At 48.3% G+C, this 17,977-nt stretch overlaps 1 protein-coding gene across 5 annotated transcripts; it reads right to left on the minus strand.

The window, feature by feature from the left end:
• LOC127308025 (uncharacterized) lies at window positions 1-3,426 on the minus strand. Of its 5 annotated transcripts, none has more exons than XM_071819143.1 (9): window positions 2,885-3,426; window positions 2,324-2,552; window positions 2,142-2,234; window positions 1,938-2,039; window positions 1,619-1,831; window positions 1,021-1,061; window positions 630-729; window positions 328-469; window positions 1-241 (listed from the first exon to the last, which is right to left on the minus strand). In XM_071819143.1, exons 2-5 carry the CDS (start codon window positions 2,373-2,375, stop codon window positions 1,767-1,769), a joined length of 312 nt encoding a protein of 103 aa, XP_071675244.1. In that variant the 5' UTR covers window positions 2,376-2,552; window positions 2,885-3,426; the 3' UTR covers window positions 1-241; window positions 328-469; window positions 630-729; window positions 1,021-1,061; window positions 1,619-1,766. The 5 variants fall into 5 exon arrangements, with proteins under 5 accessions (XP_071675244.1, XP_071675238.1, XP_071675245.1 ...); XM_071819137.1 differs by having other exon boundaries at window positions 2,324-2,596; XM_071819144.1 differs by having other exon boundaries at window positions 328-449; window positions 2,324-3,426.
• Window positions 3,427-17,977: the final 14,551 nt, after the last annotated feature.

A 17,977-nucleotide genomic window follows, 5' to 3' on the forward strand; every position in this document is an offset into this window, starting at 1 on the left:
AAAAAAAAGAAAGGGAGAATCCTGATATACTTGTTCTCTACAGCCATGTACAACAACACAGAATACAGAGCATAGCTAAAAAAGTACAGAAAAGAGAACACTTGTGTATATGGTTATTCTGTCTAGCCTAAGTCTATTATGTTTGCAAGGGATCTATTACTCATAGATCGTTTAAGCACCGAAAATCTGTACCCATCAGTTGCATCAGCTTCGGGCCGAGGCCTTGAACATAGTTCTGATTCTACAATTAATACCGAGTAGTTAGGTTATGCTCTGCACATAGTAGTGGAATTTTCCAATCTAAGCAATGAAGATGTAGACACACACATTGACTTATATCGTCCGGAGATTATCATGCACCTCTTTGTACACTTATGTTTCTTGTCTTTAAAGTTTGTTCTCCATTTTCATCGTGCTCAATGGTTTTCATCCCTCTCCTAGAAATTATCCTTGAGACCACACCATAAAGCTGCCCATGAGAAAAGGTAGGTTTTGGCAAATAGACACATCATGTATGTTACTAATTGTACAGTTTAGTATATTTGTCAGGCAACATTAAGATCTCAAGATAGCTATGTCATATGTGTAGCAAAAGAAGAAAACAATTTATGAAAACCACTACGCCATACCTGAGCTTCTGTAGGAACTATAGCTTCAGAACTTATCCAAATCACTACAACTTTAATAGTTTTGCCTTGCTCATTTGAGATATGCACTTCTCAAGTCAAGCTGACAAAGAGTAGATGACACACAACTTAGTGCGAATATCATACTTTACAATAACGTACCATCTTCCTACAAAATTACATCAATAAGTGGATATGGCTAAAGGATGCGAGTAGATTTATCCGTACACACCCTGTTGGCAATAACGCATAGTGCTAAAAAGAAACAGGGAAGACAACCTAACAATAATTTTATTCAGGTAACTATGTATGGTAAAAATAACTTGGAACAATCAAAGATTCAGGATCATAGGAATAGCTGTTATGAACAATTAAAGTTGTCAATAAACAGTACCTATTCTTCTCACATAGCCTGCAAAATATCTTGAGTTCGAACTGTCAAGAAAATAGAGTCAGCAGGGCAATTAGAAGAATTTTAGGCTCTAAATCTTGATCACAAATCCCTTTATGCCCTTTTAATTTAAGAGGTGACTTTTGTCAGTATTTATCTTTGTGGATGCTATTCCCATCTATGTGCTAATGGTACATGTACAATTACAGAAAAGAAATGATTATGAAGTAGCCCTTGAGTAAAGTCCTGGACCATCCAAAGTCAGTTGTCTTGGCCAAGTAAATTACTGCAAGGGGCATTTCTAAGATATGAGTTGTTCACATGCATGTCACACACAATCTCGAAAGAAAGGGTAAAAGACGACATACATACCTAGAAAAAATGATACTTCGCATATAGGGAAAAAATTGATAATGAAGACCGAGAAACATATAGAGACACGATTCAATAGATATAAAAAGTTTCAGCTATCTGTGAACTCTATAAAAGACTCATATGAGAGAAGCCTCCGGTGTTGTTTATATTCACTTCTAGAAGAAAGATGTGTGAAGAGATAAGGAGAAGCATAAACGAAAAGTTTTATGGCAACCATTCAACACACCTATCTATCGTCCTCCACAGACGTTTCCTCATTTCTTTTTGTTGGGCATCAGGCATGCTCTTGCATACCATGTCTATCAGATCAGGCAACTCTAGTCCAGCATCGTTTGGCCTTTGCATCGTTCGGCTTCTTAACAATAATATTATCTCTAATGAATTCTGTCTTGGCTTGATCCAGTAGAAGGTATAGTTACTTTGGTATGTAGAACCTTACCTGCAATGGTTTCGTGCAGTAAGAATAATGTGATCATTTATACATAAAAGCGCACAGATTTTGTACAATAAGAATAATCGGGTAATTTTCCAGTTGAAATGATTACCATTAGCTGTAAACGCTAATTTGATAATGTTCCAGTGGAAAGACAGGGAAAGGGGCTCTGGCCGAAAAAGAGGACATAGATGTACAGAGCTCGCTAAATAACCTGCAAACCCACAGTACCATTAGTTTGTGGGCACCGTATTCTTACTAAATTTGATTATGTTTGTATAGGTGGTAGAAATTGTCATGTAGGTGGTAAACATACCCGAGAAATACGACGGGTTAACATCCAAGAATTTAGTTCTGAATAACTGGGGAAGTTTTAATGCCCACCCACACAATATCCATCCTGACGAATCTGCATGCAAGTCACAGAAATAAATGAAAGTAGGGTGGCTCAATCAGTAACAACAGCAGGAATGCAAAGGGTAAAGAGGAGAGCAGTACCATCAGAGCAGCCTAGCCCTACCGGGTTCTTGCTAGGACAGATCTCTCGCATGTGAGCATCTCATCGGATAGAACAACAAACGGATAGGAGCGGGCGTCGCATCTTGATGTGCTACCATGCCAAAGACCACCTCCATCTCGTCGCCCCTCACCATGCCATCATCAGCGGCACTCTTTCCTGTCACCTCCTCTGCCGGCACACACACTGTTACCTCCCTCCTCTTCCCGTCTTTTGACTCAAAGTTTTGGTAAATTTATGTCAAATAGGGTCATCTAAAACACAAAAACGAATTAACCATCTCCAGCTTTGCTTCCTAATGATTAAGTATCTTCTCACATCTAATAGCTTGGAAATGATATTTTATCCCATGGTTGAAACAAAACAATGAGACGAACAATATCACACAAAGAGGCAAAGGTAATAATCAAAACGGACATATCTGAGGACAATTAGAGGGGTAATGATAAGGAAATAGATCAGCAAGGAGAGACAAAAAGAAAGGGCTCCCGCACAGCCGCACCCTTGCACCAGGCGTTCACTTGTGCGGGATCCGCGCCTACCTTCGATGAACCAACAGAAGCAGCTCGCCCATCCACCACGCATTCACCGCGGCGGGATCCCCGTGGAGACTGCCATGGATGAAGCAGCAGCAGCCTTCCTGCCGACTCATTGTTGAGGAGGTCGCCGGCTTTGCCGGGGATAAGAGATGACGCCGCAGCAGCATGCCCCGCCGTCTCTACCATAGAGGAGGCCGCTGACCCTGCTGGCAGCCCCGTGGAGGCCCTCTTCCTGCCTCCAGCACCGTTGTCGGCCCCGCGGCGCAGGCGGCGCGAGGAACGCGCAGGGGCGGCCGGCTGGCCAGCGCGCAGGGTGAAGGTCGCGCGGCAGCCCGTGCCAGCCGGTGAAGCGCGGCGCGAGCGTGGAAAACAGCCAAGGCCGGAGAGGATGCTACCGGGAAGAAGATTTGGGGGGAGGCAGATGTAGGCGGAGATAGTGGAGAAACGTCCAGATTCTTGGGGACGCACACGTAGATCCCACGTTCTAATCCGGAACTGCTGTATTTCTCTATGGTGGGATCAGCACCGCTTTGACCAAATTAAACAAACCAAGAAAAGGAAACCGGTAGGAGACGGGCGAACAAACACGCTACAAATCTGTTTGCCGGTAGCCGGTCACTTAGCTCTCGAAAAAACTGGAGGAAAGTTACTGCCCAACGCAAAGAAAAATAATGGTATGAAATAAACAGATACGTGTCTCCCCAGTATAGGATAAAAATAACCCATGAACAGTGCCCGAGTTAATAAGGAGACGTGAATGTGTTTAAACTTTATATAGGGTATAATTAGCTCACACACCTACTGGTAGAATCTAGGGTTCTACCAGGACGGGGGCGTAGATTGTAGGGGTGGAAGTGCTGCGAGCGAGAGGAAGAGAGACGGCGCCGGCAGCAGGGCGCCGTCGCGGGCGCGTGGGAAGTCGGCGGCTAGGGTTTGGGGCGGCGCGGACAGGAGAAGGCCGACTCCTCTGGGAGTCGGCAATAATGACATTGATTATTGCTTGATCGATATAGTCTATTACAACTTGTATTTATAAGAGAATTGCAAAACCCTAATCTGCTAACTGGGCTAAGCCCCTAACTAGGCCTGGCCGGTTGGGCCAGTGGGCCCCCTCCGGCGGTAGACCAGACCGGTCATAACATCTCTCCCCGCATGCGCAAACAGCTCGTCCTCGAGCTGGTAGTCTGGATAATGTTGCTGGAACTCCTCACGTGGTTCCCAAGTTGCCTCTTCCTCGGAGAGGCCCTCCCACTGCACCAACACATGCCAAACATCACGACGTCGCTGAGCGCGGAGCACCTTGGCTGGGCTGGGTAACAGACGACCCTCTGCCATCGGCGGAAGTGGCGGAGTGGCCACCGGCGGATCACCGCGATAGGGCTTCAGCAACCCCACGTGGAAGACGTCGTGAATGCGGGTCCCCTCGGGCAACTGAAGTCGGTACGCCAAGGTCCCAATCCGCTCCATGATGACGAAGGGCCCGGCATAGCGCGGACCAAGCTTGCGCTTGGCACGCGGGTCAAGGGACTGGTGAGAGCGGTGCAACAGGTGAAGCCACACCCAGTCACCCACCGCGTACTCAACCTCGCGGTGACGCCCGTCATAGTAGTGCTTGGCGACCTGCTGAGCTTGGACAAGACGCTGCCGCACCTCGGCCAGCATCTCATCGCGGGCGCGGATGAGCTCGCCAGCTGCCTCCGTCCGCGCCGTCGCCGGGTCTACCGGCAGAATAGGCGACGGGGTCCGACCATAGACCACCTCGAATGGCGTAGCGCGCAGGGCGGAGTGGTAGGAGGTGTTGTAGCAGTACTCCGCCCATGCAAGCCAATCCACCCAAGCACGAGGACGATCACCTGTAACATAGCGCAAATACATGGCGATCACCTTATTGACCACCTCGGACTGGCCATCCGTCTGAGGGTGGAACGCCGTGCTGAATCGGAGTTGGACCCCGGCCATGCGGAAGAGATCCCGCCATACATGCCCCGTGAACACCGGATCCCGATCACACACGATGGAGGAGGGAAACCCGTGTAGGCGGACGATGCCGTCGAAGAAGGTGCGGGCCACCGATGATGCCGTGTAGGGATGGCCAAGTGCGATGAAGTGGGCGTACTTGGAGAAGCGGTCAACCACCGTTAGGATGACAGACTTGCCGCCCACCTTCGGAAGGCCCTCGATGAAGTCCATGGAGATGTCGGCCCACACCTGCGAGGGAACGTCGAGTGGCTGCAAGACACCGGCTGGGCGCAAAGTCTCCGTCTTGTTGCGCTGGCACGTCTCACACGAACGTACCCAATCCTGGACCATGGCCTTATCGCCAGGGACGTAGAAGTCCGCGCGCAGACGATGGAGTGTCTTCTGGACACCCTCATGACCCGCGGAATGCGCCAAGAGCAGCACCTGGTGGCGGAGGTCATCGTGGTCAGGGACGAACACGCGGCGGCCGTGGAGGAGAAGACCGTCGACGAAGCGCCAGGGGTCGTCCAGCTCGCCCGCGTCGAGCTGCTGCCGCAACAGCTGGGCGTCCGGCGCGGACGCGGTCGCCTGGCGGATGTGGTCGAAGAGGGCGAATGAGGGCCCCGAACGGATGCATAGGAGGCGTCCGTCCGAGACGCCCTCAGCGGCGTCGGGGTCGGCGTCGCGGCGGGACAAGGCGTCGGCCACCGTGTTGAGGCGCCCAGGACGGTACTCCACCGTGAAGTCGAAGCCAAACAGCTTGCTGAGCCACTGGTGCTGAGGCACCGTCGACAGCCGCTGGTCCAAGAGGAACTTAAGGCTGTAGTGGTCTGTACGTACGCAGAACGAGCGCCCCCATAGGTAGGGACGCCAGTGGCGGACGGCCTGGACCAAGCCAATGAGTTCCTGCTCGTACGCCGCCAGCTAGAGGTGGCGTGCAGCAAACGGACGGCTGAAGTAGGCGAGCGGCCCGGCGCCTTGGTGGAGGACGGCGCCGAACCCCGCCTCGGAAGCGTCGCAGTCGACGATGAACGACTTGTCGAAGTCCGGCATCTGGAGGACGGGGCCCGTCGTCAGGGCCCCCTTGAGGGCCTCTAAAGCCGCGGTAGCCTCGTCATCCCAAGCGAAGGCCTCGTGCCGCAACAGGCGCGTGAGTGGCGAGGCGATGAGGCCAAAATCCCGGATGAACTTCCGGTAGTAGCCGGCGAGGCCCAGAAACCCGCGGAGGGCGCGTGGGGAACGCGGTGTCGGCCAAGCGGCGACAGCCGCCACCTTGTCCGCATCCATCGCCACCCCGTCGGTGGAGATGCCGTGACCGCACCGAGGTCGTCGCAAACGAGCACTTTGAGCGCTTGAGGTGAAGTCGATGCGCTCGAAGCTCGTTGAAGACGATGGCGACATGCTGCAGGTGCTCCGCCCATGATGTGCTGTAGATCAAAATATCATCGAAAAAAACCAGCACAAAACGGCGTAAGTATGGACGAAGGACATCATTCATTAGGGCCTGGAAGGTCGCGGGCGGGTTGGTGAGGCCGAAAGGCATCACAACGAACTCGAAGTGGCCATGGTGTGTCCGGAACGCCGTCTTGGCGATGTCCTCCGGGTGCATGCGCACCTGATGATAGCCTGAGCGGAGGTCAAGCTTGGTGAAGAACCGCGCGCCGTGGAGCTCGTCAAACAACTCGTCGACCACCGGGATCGGAAACTTGTCCTTGAGCGTGAGGGCGTTGAGGGCGCGGTAGTCGATGCAAAAGCGCCACGTGCCATCCGACTTGCGCACCAACAGCACCGGCGCGGAGAACGGGGACGTGGAGATCCTGATGATGCCCGCCGCCAACATGAGCGCGCACTGGCGCTCCAGCTCGTCCTTCTGCAGCTGGGGGTAGCGGTATGGGCGCACCGCCACTGGTGCCGACCCTGGGAGCAGGTGGATACGATGGTCACACGCTCGTGGGGGCGGTAGGCCCTGCGGCTCCTCGAAGATGTCGCCGTGCTGCTACAGGAGATGCGTCAGGAGGGGGTGCTCGGCGTCGTCGGCCCCGGCGAGGAGCTGCAGCTGCGGTGTGGGGGAGGTGCCCCCGAGGCCCTCCCAGCGAATGTGGCGTCCCTGGCGCCAAAAGGTCATCGTCAGGGCGTCGAAGTCCCAAAGGATGGGACCGAGCGTCCGCAGAAAGTCGACGCCAAGGATGAAGTCGAAGCAGCCCAAGTCGATGCCGGCGCACGTGATGACGAAGTGCTCGTCGCCGATGGTGAGGGGGACGTGCGGGACCACCCCATGGCAGTGGAGGCGGTCACCGTTGGCCACGGTCACGCGGAGGGTATCCCCACCTATCGGCTGTAGCGCGTGGCGGCGCATAGTGGCGGCGGGGAGAAAGTTATGCGTAGACCCCGTGTCCAGTAGCGCCACCAGAGGCTCGCCCTGGATAGTGACCGGAAGCAGCATTGTCCGCTCGTGGCGGATGCCGGTGAGCGCGTGTAGAGACACGACGAAGGCCGTGGCAGCCGCGTCGGGCGGCCCGGCCGTCTCGGGCGCCGCGGCAACCGGCCTGGTCGTCGGGTCGCCTTCCTCCACGTCAACTGTCTCCAGGTAGAATAGGCGAGGACACACGTGACCGGGCGTGTATGGGTCATCACAGTTGAAGCAGAGTCCCAGGCGGCGGCGTTCGAGCTGCTCCGCCGGGGTGAGGCGGCGGAACGTGCGTGTAGCCGTGGGTGAAAGAACATCTCTCACATTATGTTTTGTGTGTTTAATGTCAATATATGTGATACACTAATGTTTGTTTAAGTGGTACAGGGATTACATAGTTTCATATTTGTGTGTGTTGGATTTGGTCGGTCTGTCAAAAGTTAACAGGAAAAATGTGGCCAGGCCGGATAATCCGGGCCGGATATTGTTGAAATATCCGGCCCCCTGATTTTGGCTAAGTCTTCAAGGAAAAGCAGCGCAGTATGGGGGCCGGACATTTGCCCGGATATTGTCCCGGTATTGTACCAGGGCCGGAATATCCGGGCCGGATATTTTGGAAATATCCAGCCCCCTCGTTTTTGGCTAAGGACTGGAAGAAAAGTGAACCAGTACAAGGGCCGGACATTTGGCCGGATAATGTCACGGTTTTGTCCCGAAGGCCGGATTATCCGGGGGGGGCGGATTATCCGGCCCCTACTTAGGCCGGAATATCCGGCCCCCCGGAAGCTGCAACGGCTCAATTTTGCGGGGAGGTATAAATACCCCCCTTCTTCTACCTTGGTTGCTTGCTCAATCATTACACAAGAAATCTGCCAAGCCACCTCCATTAGAGCCACCTCAAGAAAGTCAAGATTTGCAAGATCTCCTTCCTCCCCCAACCAAAGCTCTTGATCTTTGGAGATTCGAAGGAGAAGACACCGATCTACATCCTCACCGAAGCGTTCTTCATTTCCCCCTCTCTTGTTTGAGGGATCTCATGCTAGTGTTCCTATTTGGTTCCCTAGTTGATTTGTGTTGATGTATTGTTGTTGATTGTTGTGTTGTAACAGATTTGGGAGCCTCCAATTTGGTTCTGGATGTGTGCCCCAAGAACCTTGTAAAGGCCCGGTTTCCGCCTCGAGGAAATCCCTTAGTGGAAGTGGGCTAGGCCTTCGTGGCGTTGCTCACCGGAGATCTGAGTGAAGCCTTCGTGGCTGTTGGTTTGGCTTTCGTAGCAACCACACTCCTCCAAACGTAGACGTACCTTCTTGCAAAGGAAGGGAACTACGGGAATCATCTCCGTGTCATCGCGTGCTCCACTCTCGGTTACCTCTATCCTATTCTATCTCTATATTGCTTAGATATATCTTGCTTAGTTGTTAGCCTTGTCATATAGGTAAATTCACTTAGTTGCATATCTAGAGAATTTACCTTTTGTGTCAAGCCTATATTGAAAAAGAACTAAAAATTGGTTAGCACCTATTCACCCCCCCTCTAGGTGCGGCATACGATCCTTTCAATTGGTATCAGAGCCTCGGCTCTTATTTCGGGCTTAACCGCCTAAGAGTATGCCGGACGAGGAGTCCTCGGAAGGGGCCGCCAAGACGGTCTCCGTGGAAGACTTCAATTCGTTGAAGTCCTCCATGGAAGCCCAAATGGAAAGCATGAAAAAGATGATTGCCGAGCTTTTGGCTCCGGCCCTTCCCAAGGCTCCTAGTGTAGAGGTAAAAGACACGGGTGCGTTAGATGAGGGAGAGGCTTCGGACTTACCCTCATCCACCAAACCCGTGGAAGGTGATAACTTAAACACTATCAAATCTCCCATTGCATCTCCTAAGGGAACTAGTGGGAGTGAGAGCTACAATCGAGTACCTCCACCTTTCCAATCTCCCGATATACCGGTTCCCCATCCCCATTTGAACATTCGGGGCGACCCACCTAAGTTTGCTATTGATAATTTCGATACTTGGCAATTTGAGTTCCGCTCTCATGTTTGTAGTGCCTCCAATGAATTATGGAGAATCATCTTGGAGGGCTTCAAGCCATACAACCCCGACAAGTTGACTAGAAGAGAAGCGGTTGATAGTCAACTCAACAACACCGCCTTGCACATGATTCAAACTAGTGTGGGGACAAAGGAATTGCATCGTGTCCGGAACTGCACCACCGCCAAGGAAGCTTGGGATGGTTTGACCGCTAGTTGCATTGGAAGTGAGAGCACAAGGAGGAACAAGTATAATGCGCTTAAGAATAAAGCCGAAGGGTTCATGAGGCTACCGGATGAAGATCATGAAGACATGTATGGAAGACTTCTCACCGTTGCCGATGCCTTCCGGCTTATTGGTGCCACCCACATCAATGACTCTTGGATCAAGGAGAAGTACATTGAATGCATGATGCCATTTGTACCCATTGATGTCAAGACTCTTGTGGGGAGGGAATGCTATTCCTCTCTCACCTCTCAACAAGTCGTGCACGAGATGCAAGCTCTCAAGGTGCTTGAGGAAACCTCTCATGATTCTCGCAATCGTGCTCTTGGGATGGCAAAAGGTTCCAACCTTGCCTTGGTGGTCAACTCCGTTGAAGAAGTGATTCCTCAAGAATCTTATAGGGCATCTTGGAGCATGACCTATCCGGAAGATTTGCAATGCCACTACCATGACCACATGGCCTTCCATGCAAAGTCGTTTTGGATTGATCCGTCCAAGGCCAAGGAAGACAACATCAAGAGAAACAACAAAAGTGGGTTCACTAGCTTTGGTCCAAAGACAAGATCATGCTACAATTGTGATGACAAGCGCCACTTCATTGCCGAATGCCCCTATGAGAATAGAGAGCTTCATAATGGGAGGCTCATTCCCAAGGACAAGAGCAAAGACACAAAGGGCAAATATTCAAAAGCCCCCAACAAGAAATTCTACAACAACAAGACCAAGAAGGGCAAGAGGCCCACAAGAGTTGTGCTAGTAACAAAGGAAGAATATTCTTCTGATGAAGTGGGAAGCTCTAGTAGTGAGGAAGATGAAGAAAGCTCAAAGGAGTTGGCCGCCATCGTCACCACCAACATTCCCTCTTCATCTCTCTTTGACTCTCCCAATGAGAATCCTCATATCAAGAATGCACATTGCTTCATGGCAAGGTCCTCCTTGGACACATCTATTGTGCTATCAACTCAAGAAGAGTGTACCTCCGGAGATGATGATGTTGATGATGAAGAAGATGCAACCTCTAATGGATTGGTCGCTCTTGCCTCTCTCTCCACTAACTCCTCATCACCAAGTGAATCCCCCAATGAGGTCATTCATGTGGAGGAAGAAAGTTGCCTCATGGCTAAATCCTCCGAGGTATCATCCCCTAACCCCTCTATGCCTAACTTATCTAGTGATCTAGGGGTTGATGATGCTAGTCTAAAAGTGAAACAAGAAATGCTAGAGTTTGATGATTTCATTCTCAACCTAAAAGGTAACACTAAAAAGCATGTTTCAAATCTCATGGTTCGTATAGCTCAACAAAGTGATATTCTTGAGAAAAAGGGTCAAATAGAGAGAGAAGATTCTCTTGAAATCCATGCTCTTAAAAATGCTCTTGAGGAAAGTCAAGAAACTATAGCTTCTCTTGAGGAGAGGCTAGAAACTCTTGAAGAGCCTCAAGATAAAATTAACAAGCTCACAAAAGCTAGAGATCTTGCTAGGGCTAAGTCTAAAGTGCTTAAAAAGGAAAAGGCCCAATTTGAGGTTGATCATGAGAAACTTGTGAAAAATCTAGATGAACTAGACAAAGCTCACCAAGCTTTGAAGAGTGAATACACTCTCTTATCCAAGTCTTATGAGCAACTTCAAATTAGGCTTGCTTCATATGACATACCTAGTACCTCTACTCCTTCATGTGATCATGCAAATATAATTGAGGAAAATGCTAGGTTGAAAGATGAACTTGCTAGGACCTCCTCTCCCCAAAGTAAACTTTCCTTGGATGATCTTTTGAGTAAGCAAAGGTCAAACAATGGGAAGGAGGGACTTGGTTTTAATACCAAGGCTAAAAAGGCAAACAAGAAAAAGACCAAGCCCGCACATGAGAAAGCTAATGGTGAACCCCGAAAGGGCAACACCATTAATGATGATGGTGCGGGAATAGATAACCCTCACTATGTTCTCTTTAAAGATTATTATGGTGATGTCTATGCTAAATATGTTGGTCCTTATGATGGTTATGTTGCTTGGTCTATTTGGGTTCCAAAGACCCTTGTTGCTAACAAAAGAGGACCCATTGAAAAATGGGTACCTAAATCCAAGAATTGATCTCATGTAGGACTATGCCGCCGGAGGTTCAAAATGGGTACTTGATAGTGGATGTACAAGTCATATGACCGGCGGCAAGAACCTCGTCAAGGAGTTGAGGCCCAACATAAATAATATCACCGTCTCCTTTGGCGATAATTCTACATCCGAGGTATTGGGTTTTGGCAAGGTTGTGGTTGCACACAACATTACTCTTGTGGATGTCATGCTTGTCAAAACCCTTGGTTACAATTTGCTTTCCGTTTCCGCCCTTGGCAAGATGGGTTTCGCCGTCTTTATTGATAAAGATATTGTGGTCCTCTTGTGGAGCAAGACTCTAAAAGTCGCTTTCGTTGGGTATCGCGAACACAACTTGTATGTGGTGGACTTTTCGGGGACCACCACTTCAAGTGCGATGTGCCTATTCGGAAAGGCGGATGTGGGTTGGTTGTGGCATCGCCGCCTAGCCCATGTCAACATGAGAACTTTGCAAAGTCTTCACAAGGGGAACCATATTGTGGGACTAATGGAAAATGTTTCTTTTGCCAAAGATCGTATTTGTAGGGCTTGTGTTGAAGGCAAAATGCATGACTCTCCGCATCCAAGCAAGACTATCATCTCTTCCAAGAGGATCTTGGAGCTCCTTCATGTGGATCTCTTTGGTCCCGTTACTCATGCAAGTCTTGGTGCGAAGAAACATTGCTTGGTGATTGTTGATGATTACTCAAGATACACTTGGGTCTACTTTCTCAAGACGAAAGATGAGACCCAACAAATATTCATTGACTTTGCTACCGAGGTGCAACGCCAACACAACCTCCTCATTATGGCAATAAGAAGTGACAACGGCTCCGAGTTCAAGAACTATACACTCAATGATTTTCTTAGTGATGAGGGGATACGTCATCAATATTCCGCTGCTTACACCCCTCAACAAAATGGTGTTGCGGAGAGGAAGAACCGGACTCTTATGGATATGGCAAGATCTATGATGGCGGAGTATAAATCCCGCTATAACTTTTGGGCCGAAGCCATCTCCACCGCTTGCCACTCTTCTAACCGGCTCTATCTCCGCAAGGGATTAAACAAGACTCCATATGAAACACTCACCGGCAACAAGCCCAATATCTCATACTTCAAGGTGTTCGGTTGTAAGTGTTTCTATAAAATCAAAGGAGTTCGTTTGTCTAAATTTGCTCCTAAAGCTTTGGAGGGTATATTTGTTGGTTACGGTGCCGAATCTCACACTTATAGAATCTTTGATGTATCCTCCGGGATTATCATTGAATCTTGTAGTGCGAAGTTCGAAGAAAATGATGGCTCCCAAGTGGGGCAAGTTGATGTATGTGCAGGTGATGAAATACCTCAAGATGCCATAGTAAGAATGGGTGTGGGATTTTTCCGCCCCATTGAGGGACACGGTGTGGCGTCTCGGGAAGAACTATGCTCTACCACGGTGGAGCCCTCATCCTCTCAACATCAACAAACCCCATCTCTTGAAGCAAATAATGCACCAACCCAAGAACAAGAACAAAACCCTCCCTCTTGTGTGCAAGATCAAGGACAAGATCAAGGACACGATCAACCACGGATTCATGATGGATCCGATGAATATCCTTTCAACATTCTACTCTCACCGGATAATGTCCAAGATCAAGCACATGAGGATGAGCAACCTCAAGTAATTGAGGAAGCTCAAGTTGAAGGTCAAGACGGGGATCCAAATGATCAAGTTGATCAAGTGACACCTCCAAGGCCAAGAAGAACCAAGGAGGAGATCGAGGCCCGTCGTCTAGCAAGAAGAGAAAGGCAACTTGAGCGTCTTGAACACACACATGACAAGGTTCTTGGTGATGTAAGGGCAAAGGTTTCCACAAGAAGGCAATTGGCTAATTTTAGCAATCATCATGCTTATATCTCCTTAGTGGAACCCAAGAAAGTATTTGAAGCCCTTGAAGATTCGGATTGGATGGAAGCAATGCACGAAGAACTCAACAACTTCAAGCGCAACAAAGTGTGGATCTTAGTAGAGAAGCCAAAGGAGTGCCGCAATGTTATTGGCACTAAATGGATATTCAAGAACAAGCAAGATGAGTTTGGCAATGTTGTGAGGAACAAGGCAAGATTGGTGGCTCAAGGGTTCTCTCAAGTTGAGGGAATTGACTTTGGAGAAACCTATGCTCGCGTGGCCCGCCTTGAGTCCATACGTATCCTTCTTGCTTATGCATCGCATCATAACTTTAAGTTACAACAAATGGATGTGAAAAGTGCATTTCTTAATGGTCCTTTGCATGAAGAGGTTTATGTTAAGCAACCCCCGGGGTTCGAGGATCTCAACTTTCCTAACCATGTCTACAAGCTCGATAAAGCTCTTTATGGTCTCAAACAAGCTCCTAGAGGTTGGTATGAGCACCTTAAGGAATTATTGGTAGACCGTGGGTTTGATGTTGGGCTAATTGATCCCACTCTTTTTACTAAGAGGGTCAATGGGGAGCTTTTCGTTTGCCAATTATATGTTGATGATATTATCTTTGGCTCTACTAACAAAGCTTTCAATGATGAATTCTCAAAGCTTATGACCGATAGGTTTGAGATGTCTATGATGGGAGAGATGAAGTTCTTCCTTGGTTTTGAGATCAAGCAATTGAGAGGAGGAACCTTCATCAACCAAGCAAAATACCTCCAAGACATGCTCAAGAGGTTCAAGATGACCGAGATGAAGGGTGTTGCCACTCCTATGGTTACCAAATGTCATCTTGCACTTGATCCCAATGGTAAAGAGGTGGATCAAAAGGTATATCGCTCCATGATTGGATCCTTGCTTTACCTTTGTGCATCTAGACCGGACATAGTGTTGAGTGTTGGTGTGTGTGCAAGGTATCAAGCTTCTCCTAAGGAGAGCCACATGATAGCTCTCAAGAGAATCTTTCGATATTTGGTTGATACCCCAAGATATGGTATTTGGTACCCCAAAGGCTCAAGTTTTATTCTCAATGGGTACACCGATGCGGATTGGGCGGGAGACAAGGATGATAGGAAATCAACCTCCGGGGCTTGCCAATTTCTTGGTAGGTCCTTGGTGTGTTGGTCATCCAAGAAGCAAAATTGTATATCTCTCTCCACAGCCGAAGCCGAATATGTTGCCGCCGCAAGTGGATGCACTCAATTGTTATGGATGAGGCAAACTTTAAAGGAATACGGTGTCATTTGTGACAAAGTGCCTCTATTATGTGACAATGAAAGTGCTATCAAGATTGCCTATAATCCGGTGCAACATTCAAGAACGAAGCATATTGAGATCCGGAATCATTTCATTAGGGATCATGTTGCCCGGGGTGATATTGAGCTTATCTATGTTCCTACCAAGGATCAACTTGCCGATATATTCACGAAGCCTCTTGATGAAGCAAGGTTCACTTATTTGAGGAATGAGCTAAATATCATCGATTCAAGGAGTATAGCTTGACCATCTTGCAAACACACCTTCGTCTCAAAACTTTATTTGGTTTAGATGTGGGAATGGAAATAGGGGGAGTGCGGTTTAAATAATTGAGCTATCCCTCCCCCCATAATGCCAACATTAAAGATTTCATTCTCGTTATATCATATGTTGATATGTGAGCTTAAATGATGAGTATTGGTTTGGACCCAAGATATATCTTCGCGGTGCCATACCATAACACTCATATATGGTGGCCTAGGCCACCACACTCTTCTTCGTGAAGAGTTGGAGTTGTTTGGATTTTCATTGAATTTTATTGACATCTCCATGTTCTTATGGGAAATCACTCTAGTTTGGCCTTATTTGCTCATATCTTGCAAACTTGAGTGATCATGTACCATTAACAGTTTATATCTTCTAAAACCTAAGCCTACTCTCTCCTATAAGCCATTTCCATCTTGCTCATTTGTCATGTTTGGTAAAAACTTGGAGTTTGAGGTTTTTCGGTCAGATGATCTAGGTTGCTCCATCTTATTGGTATATTTGCACCTTATATGTGACGTGATACTTTATTACATCACATATGGGTCATGCAAATAACCAACGAGAGATGGGCCGGATTCCCGGTGATTCTGAAATTTTCCAGAACCCCGGATAATCCGGCCCCAGGAGACCCCGGAAAATCCGGCCCGGCCGGATTATCCGCCCTAAGCTAGGGCCGGATTATCCGGCCTGGGCAGATCTTGAAAGGGTTGAGGTCGAGGCCGCGGGGGGGCAAACGGTTCACACCACCCCCACGCGCCTCTCTCTCCTCTTTCTCCTCTCTAGATCGCCGGACCTCCTCCTCCTCGCCGGAGACGCCCCGGCCACCCCCTCTCGGAGTTCTTGGGTGGATCGGGTGCATCTCCTCCCTAGCTACCTTCTCCTCCAAGCGGTTTCCACAATGGATGTGGGTATGATTCACAATCTCTAACCCTAGATGTTGTGTTTTATATGTGCTATTTTCTTGGTGGAATTGGTGTCTAGTTGTTCCAAATCACGTGTAGTGTACTCCTCTTGCATGCTATGAGGCCGATCTAGTCTTAGACAAGCTTTTGATTGAAAAAACTGCAACTTTCGCAGGGCCGGATTATCCGGCCCCCGCGCTGGCCGGATTATCCGGCCTGGCCGGATTATCCGCCCCCTGGGGACCCCGGATTATCCGGCCTGGAGCTTCATCGCCGCTGCAGTTCTTGCTTCAATCTATCATGTCTAGATTTGTACCGACTTATAGCATGTTTCTCGAGTATATTACTGTATCGTACATGACTTATGAGCATTACCTTCTCTTTGCTACCCGCCTTTGCTTCTCACAGGTGGTGCTTCTCGGGGTGGTCGGAGACGCTCAAGGCATGATCAATCTAGTGACGAGTTTGCACCCAATGCACCTCGCAAGTCCATCGCTTCAAGGCGGAAGAACAAGGAAGTGAGGGAGAACTACAAGGCCGTGGATCCAGTCTCTTATTCCGCTATCCGCTTGAAGAACTGGTATGAAGATGTTCCAAGGGATGAAGAGATAGAGGGCAGGAGATACTGGTGCATGGAGCAAGTGTTCATCTACAAGGACGTCTATGAGCCCATGAAGAATCTGAGACCCATGCAAGCTATCGATGTGGACATTCTGGCTGCAAACGATCACTTTGAAGATGCAATCTGGGTAGCTGGAAGAATGGGCTTGAAAGATATCATGAAGATTCAATGTGACTATAGCCCAGATTTGGTGAAGCAATTCTTTGCCACTTTGGCAATCAAGAAAGATGAGGAACGCACTATGGAATGGATGACTGGCTCCACTCACTGCAGTGCCACTCTGCGCCGTTTTGCTGGTATTCTTGGAGTTCCTGTTGATGAGGGTCGTCGTCTTCATGGACCACAACAGACAGATAAGAATGCTCTTGTGGATCTTGAAGGAGATATGCCCTAGAGGCAATAATAAAGTGATTATTATTTATATCTTTATGTTTATGATAAATGTTTATATATCATGCTATAATTGTATTAACCGAAACATTAATACATGTGTGATATGTAGACAACAAAGAAGTCCCTAGTATGCCTCTTAAACTAGCTTGTTGATTAATGGATGATTAGTTTCATAATCATGAACATTGGATGTTATTAATAACAAGGTTATATCATTATATGAATGATGTAATGGACACACCCAATTAAGCGTAGCATAAGATCTCATCATTAAGTTATTTGCTATAAGCTTTCGATACATAGTTACTTAGTCCTTATGACCATGAGATCATGTAAATCACTTATACCGGAAAGGTACTTTGATTACATCAAACGCCACTGCGTAAATGGGTGGTTATAAAGGTGGGATTAAGTATCCGGAAAGTATGAGTTGAGGCATATGGGATCAACAGTGGGATTTGTCCATCCCGATGACGGATAGATATACTCTGGGCCCTCTCGGTGGAATGTCGTCTAATGTCTTGCAAGCATATGAATAAGTTCATAAGAGACCACATACCACGGTACGAGTAAAGAGTACTTGTCAGGAGACGAGGTTGAACAAGGTATAAGAGTGATACCGAAGATCAAACCTCGGACAAGTAAAATATTGTGTGACAAAGGGAATTGGTATCATATGTGAATGGTTCATTCGATCACTAAAGTCATCGTTGAATATGTGGGAGCCATTATGGATCTCCAGATCCCGCTATTGGTTATTGGTCGGAGTAAGTACTCAACCATGTCCGCATAGTTCACGAACCGTAGGGTGACACACTTAAAGTTGGATGTTGAAATGGTAGAACTTGAATATGGAATGGAGTTCGAATATTTGTTCGGAGTCCCGGATGAGATCCCGGACATCACGAGGAGTTCCGGAATGGTCCGGAGAATAAGATTCATACATAGGAAGTCATATTCCAAATTTGGAAATGATTCGGTGCATTTATGGCAGGTTCTAGAAGGTTCTA

This window comes from Lolium perenne, chromosome 1, assembly GCF_019359855.2.
Source record: "Lolium perenne isolate Kyuss_39 chromosome 1, Kyuss_2.0, whole genome shotgun sequence".
NCBI lineage: Eukaryota > Viridiplantae > Streptophyta > Magnoliopsida > Poales > Poaceae > Lolium > Lolium perenne.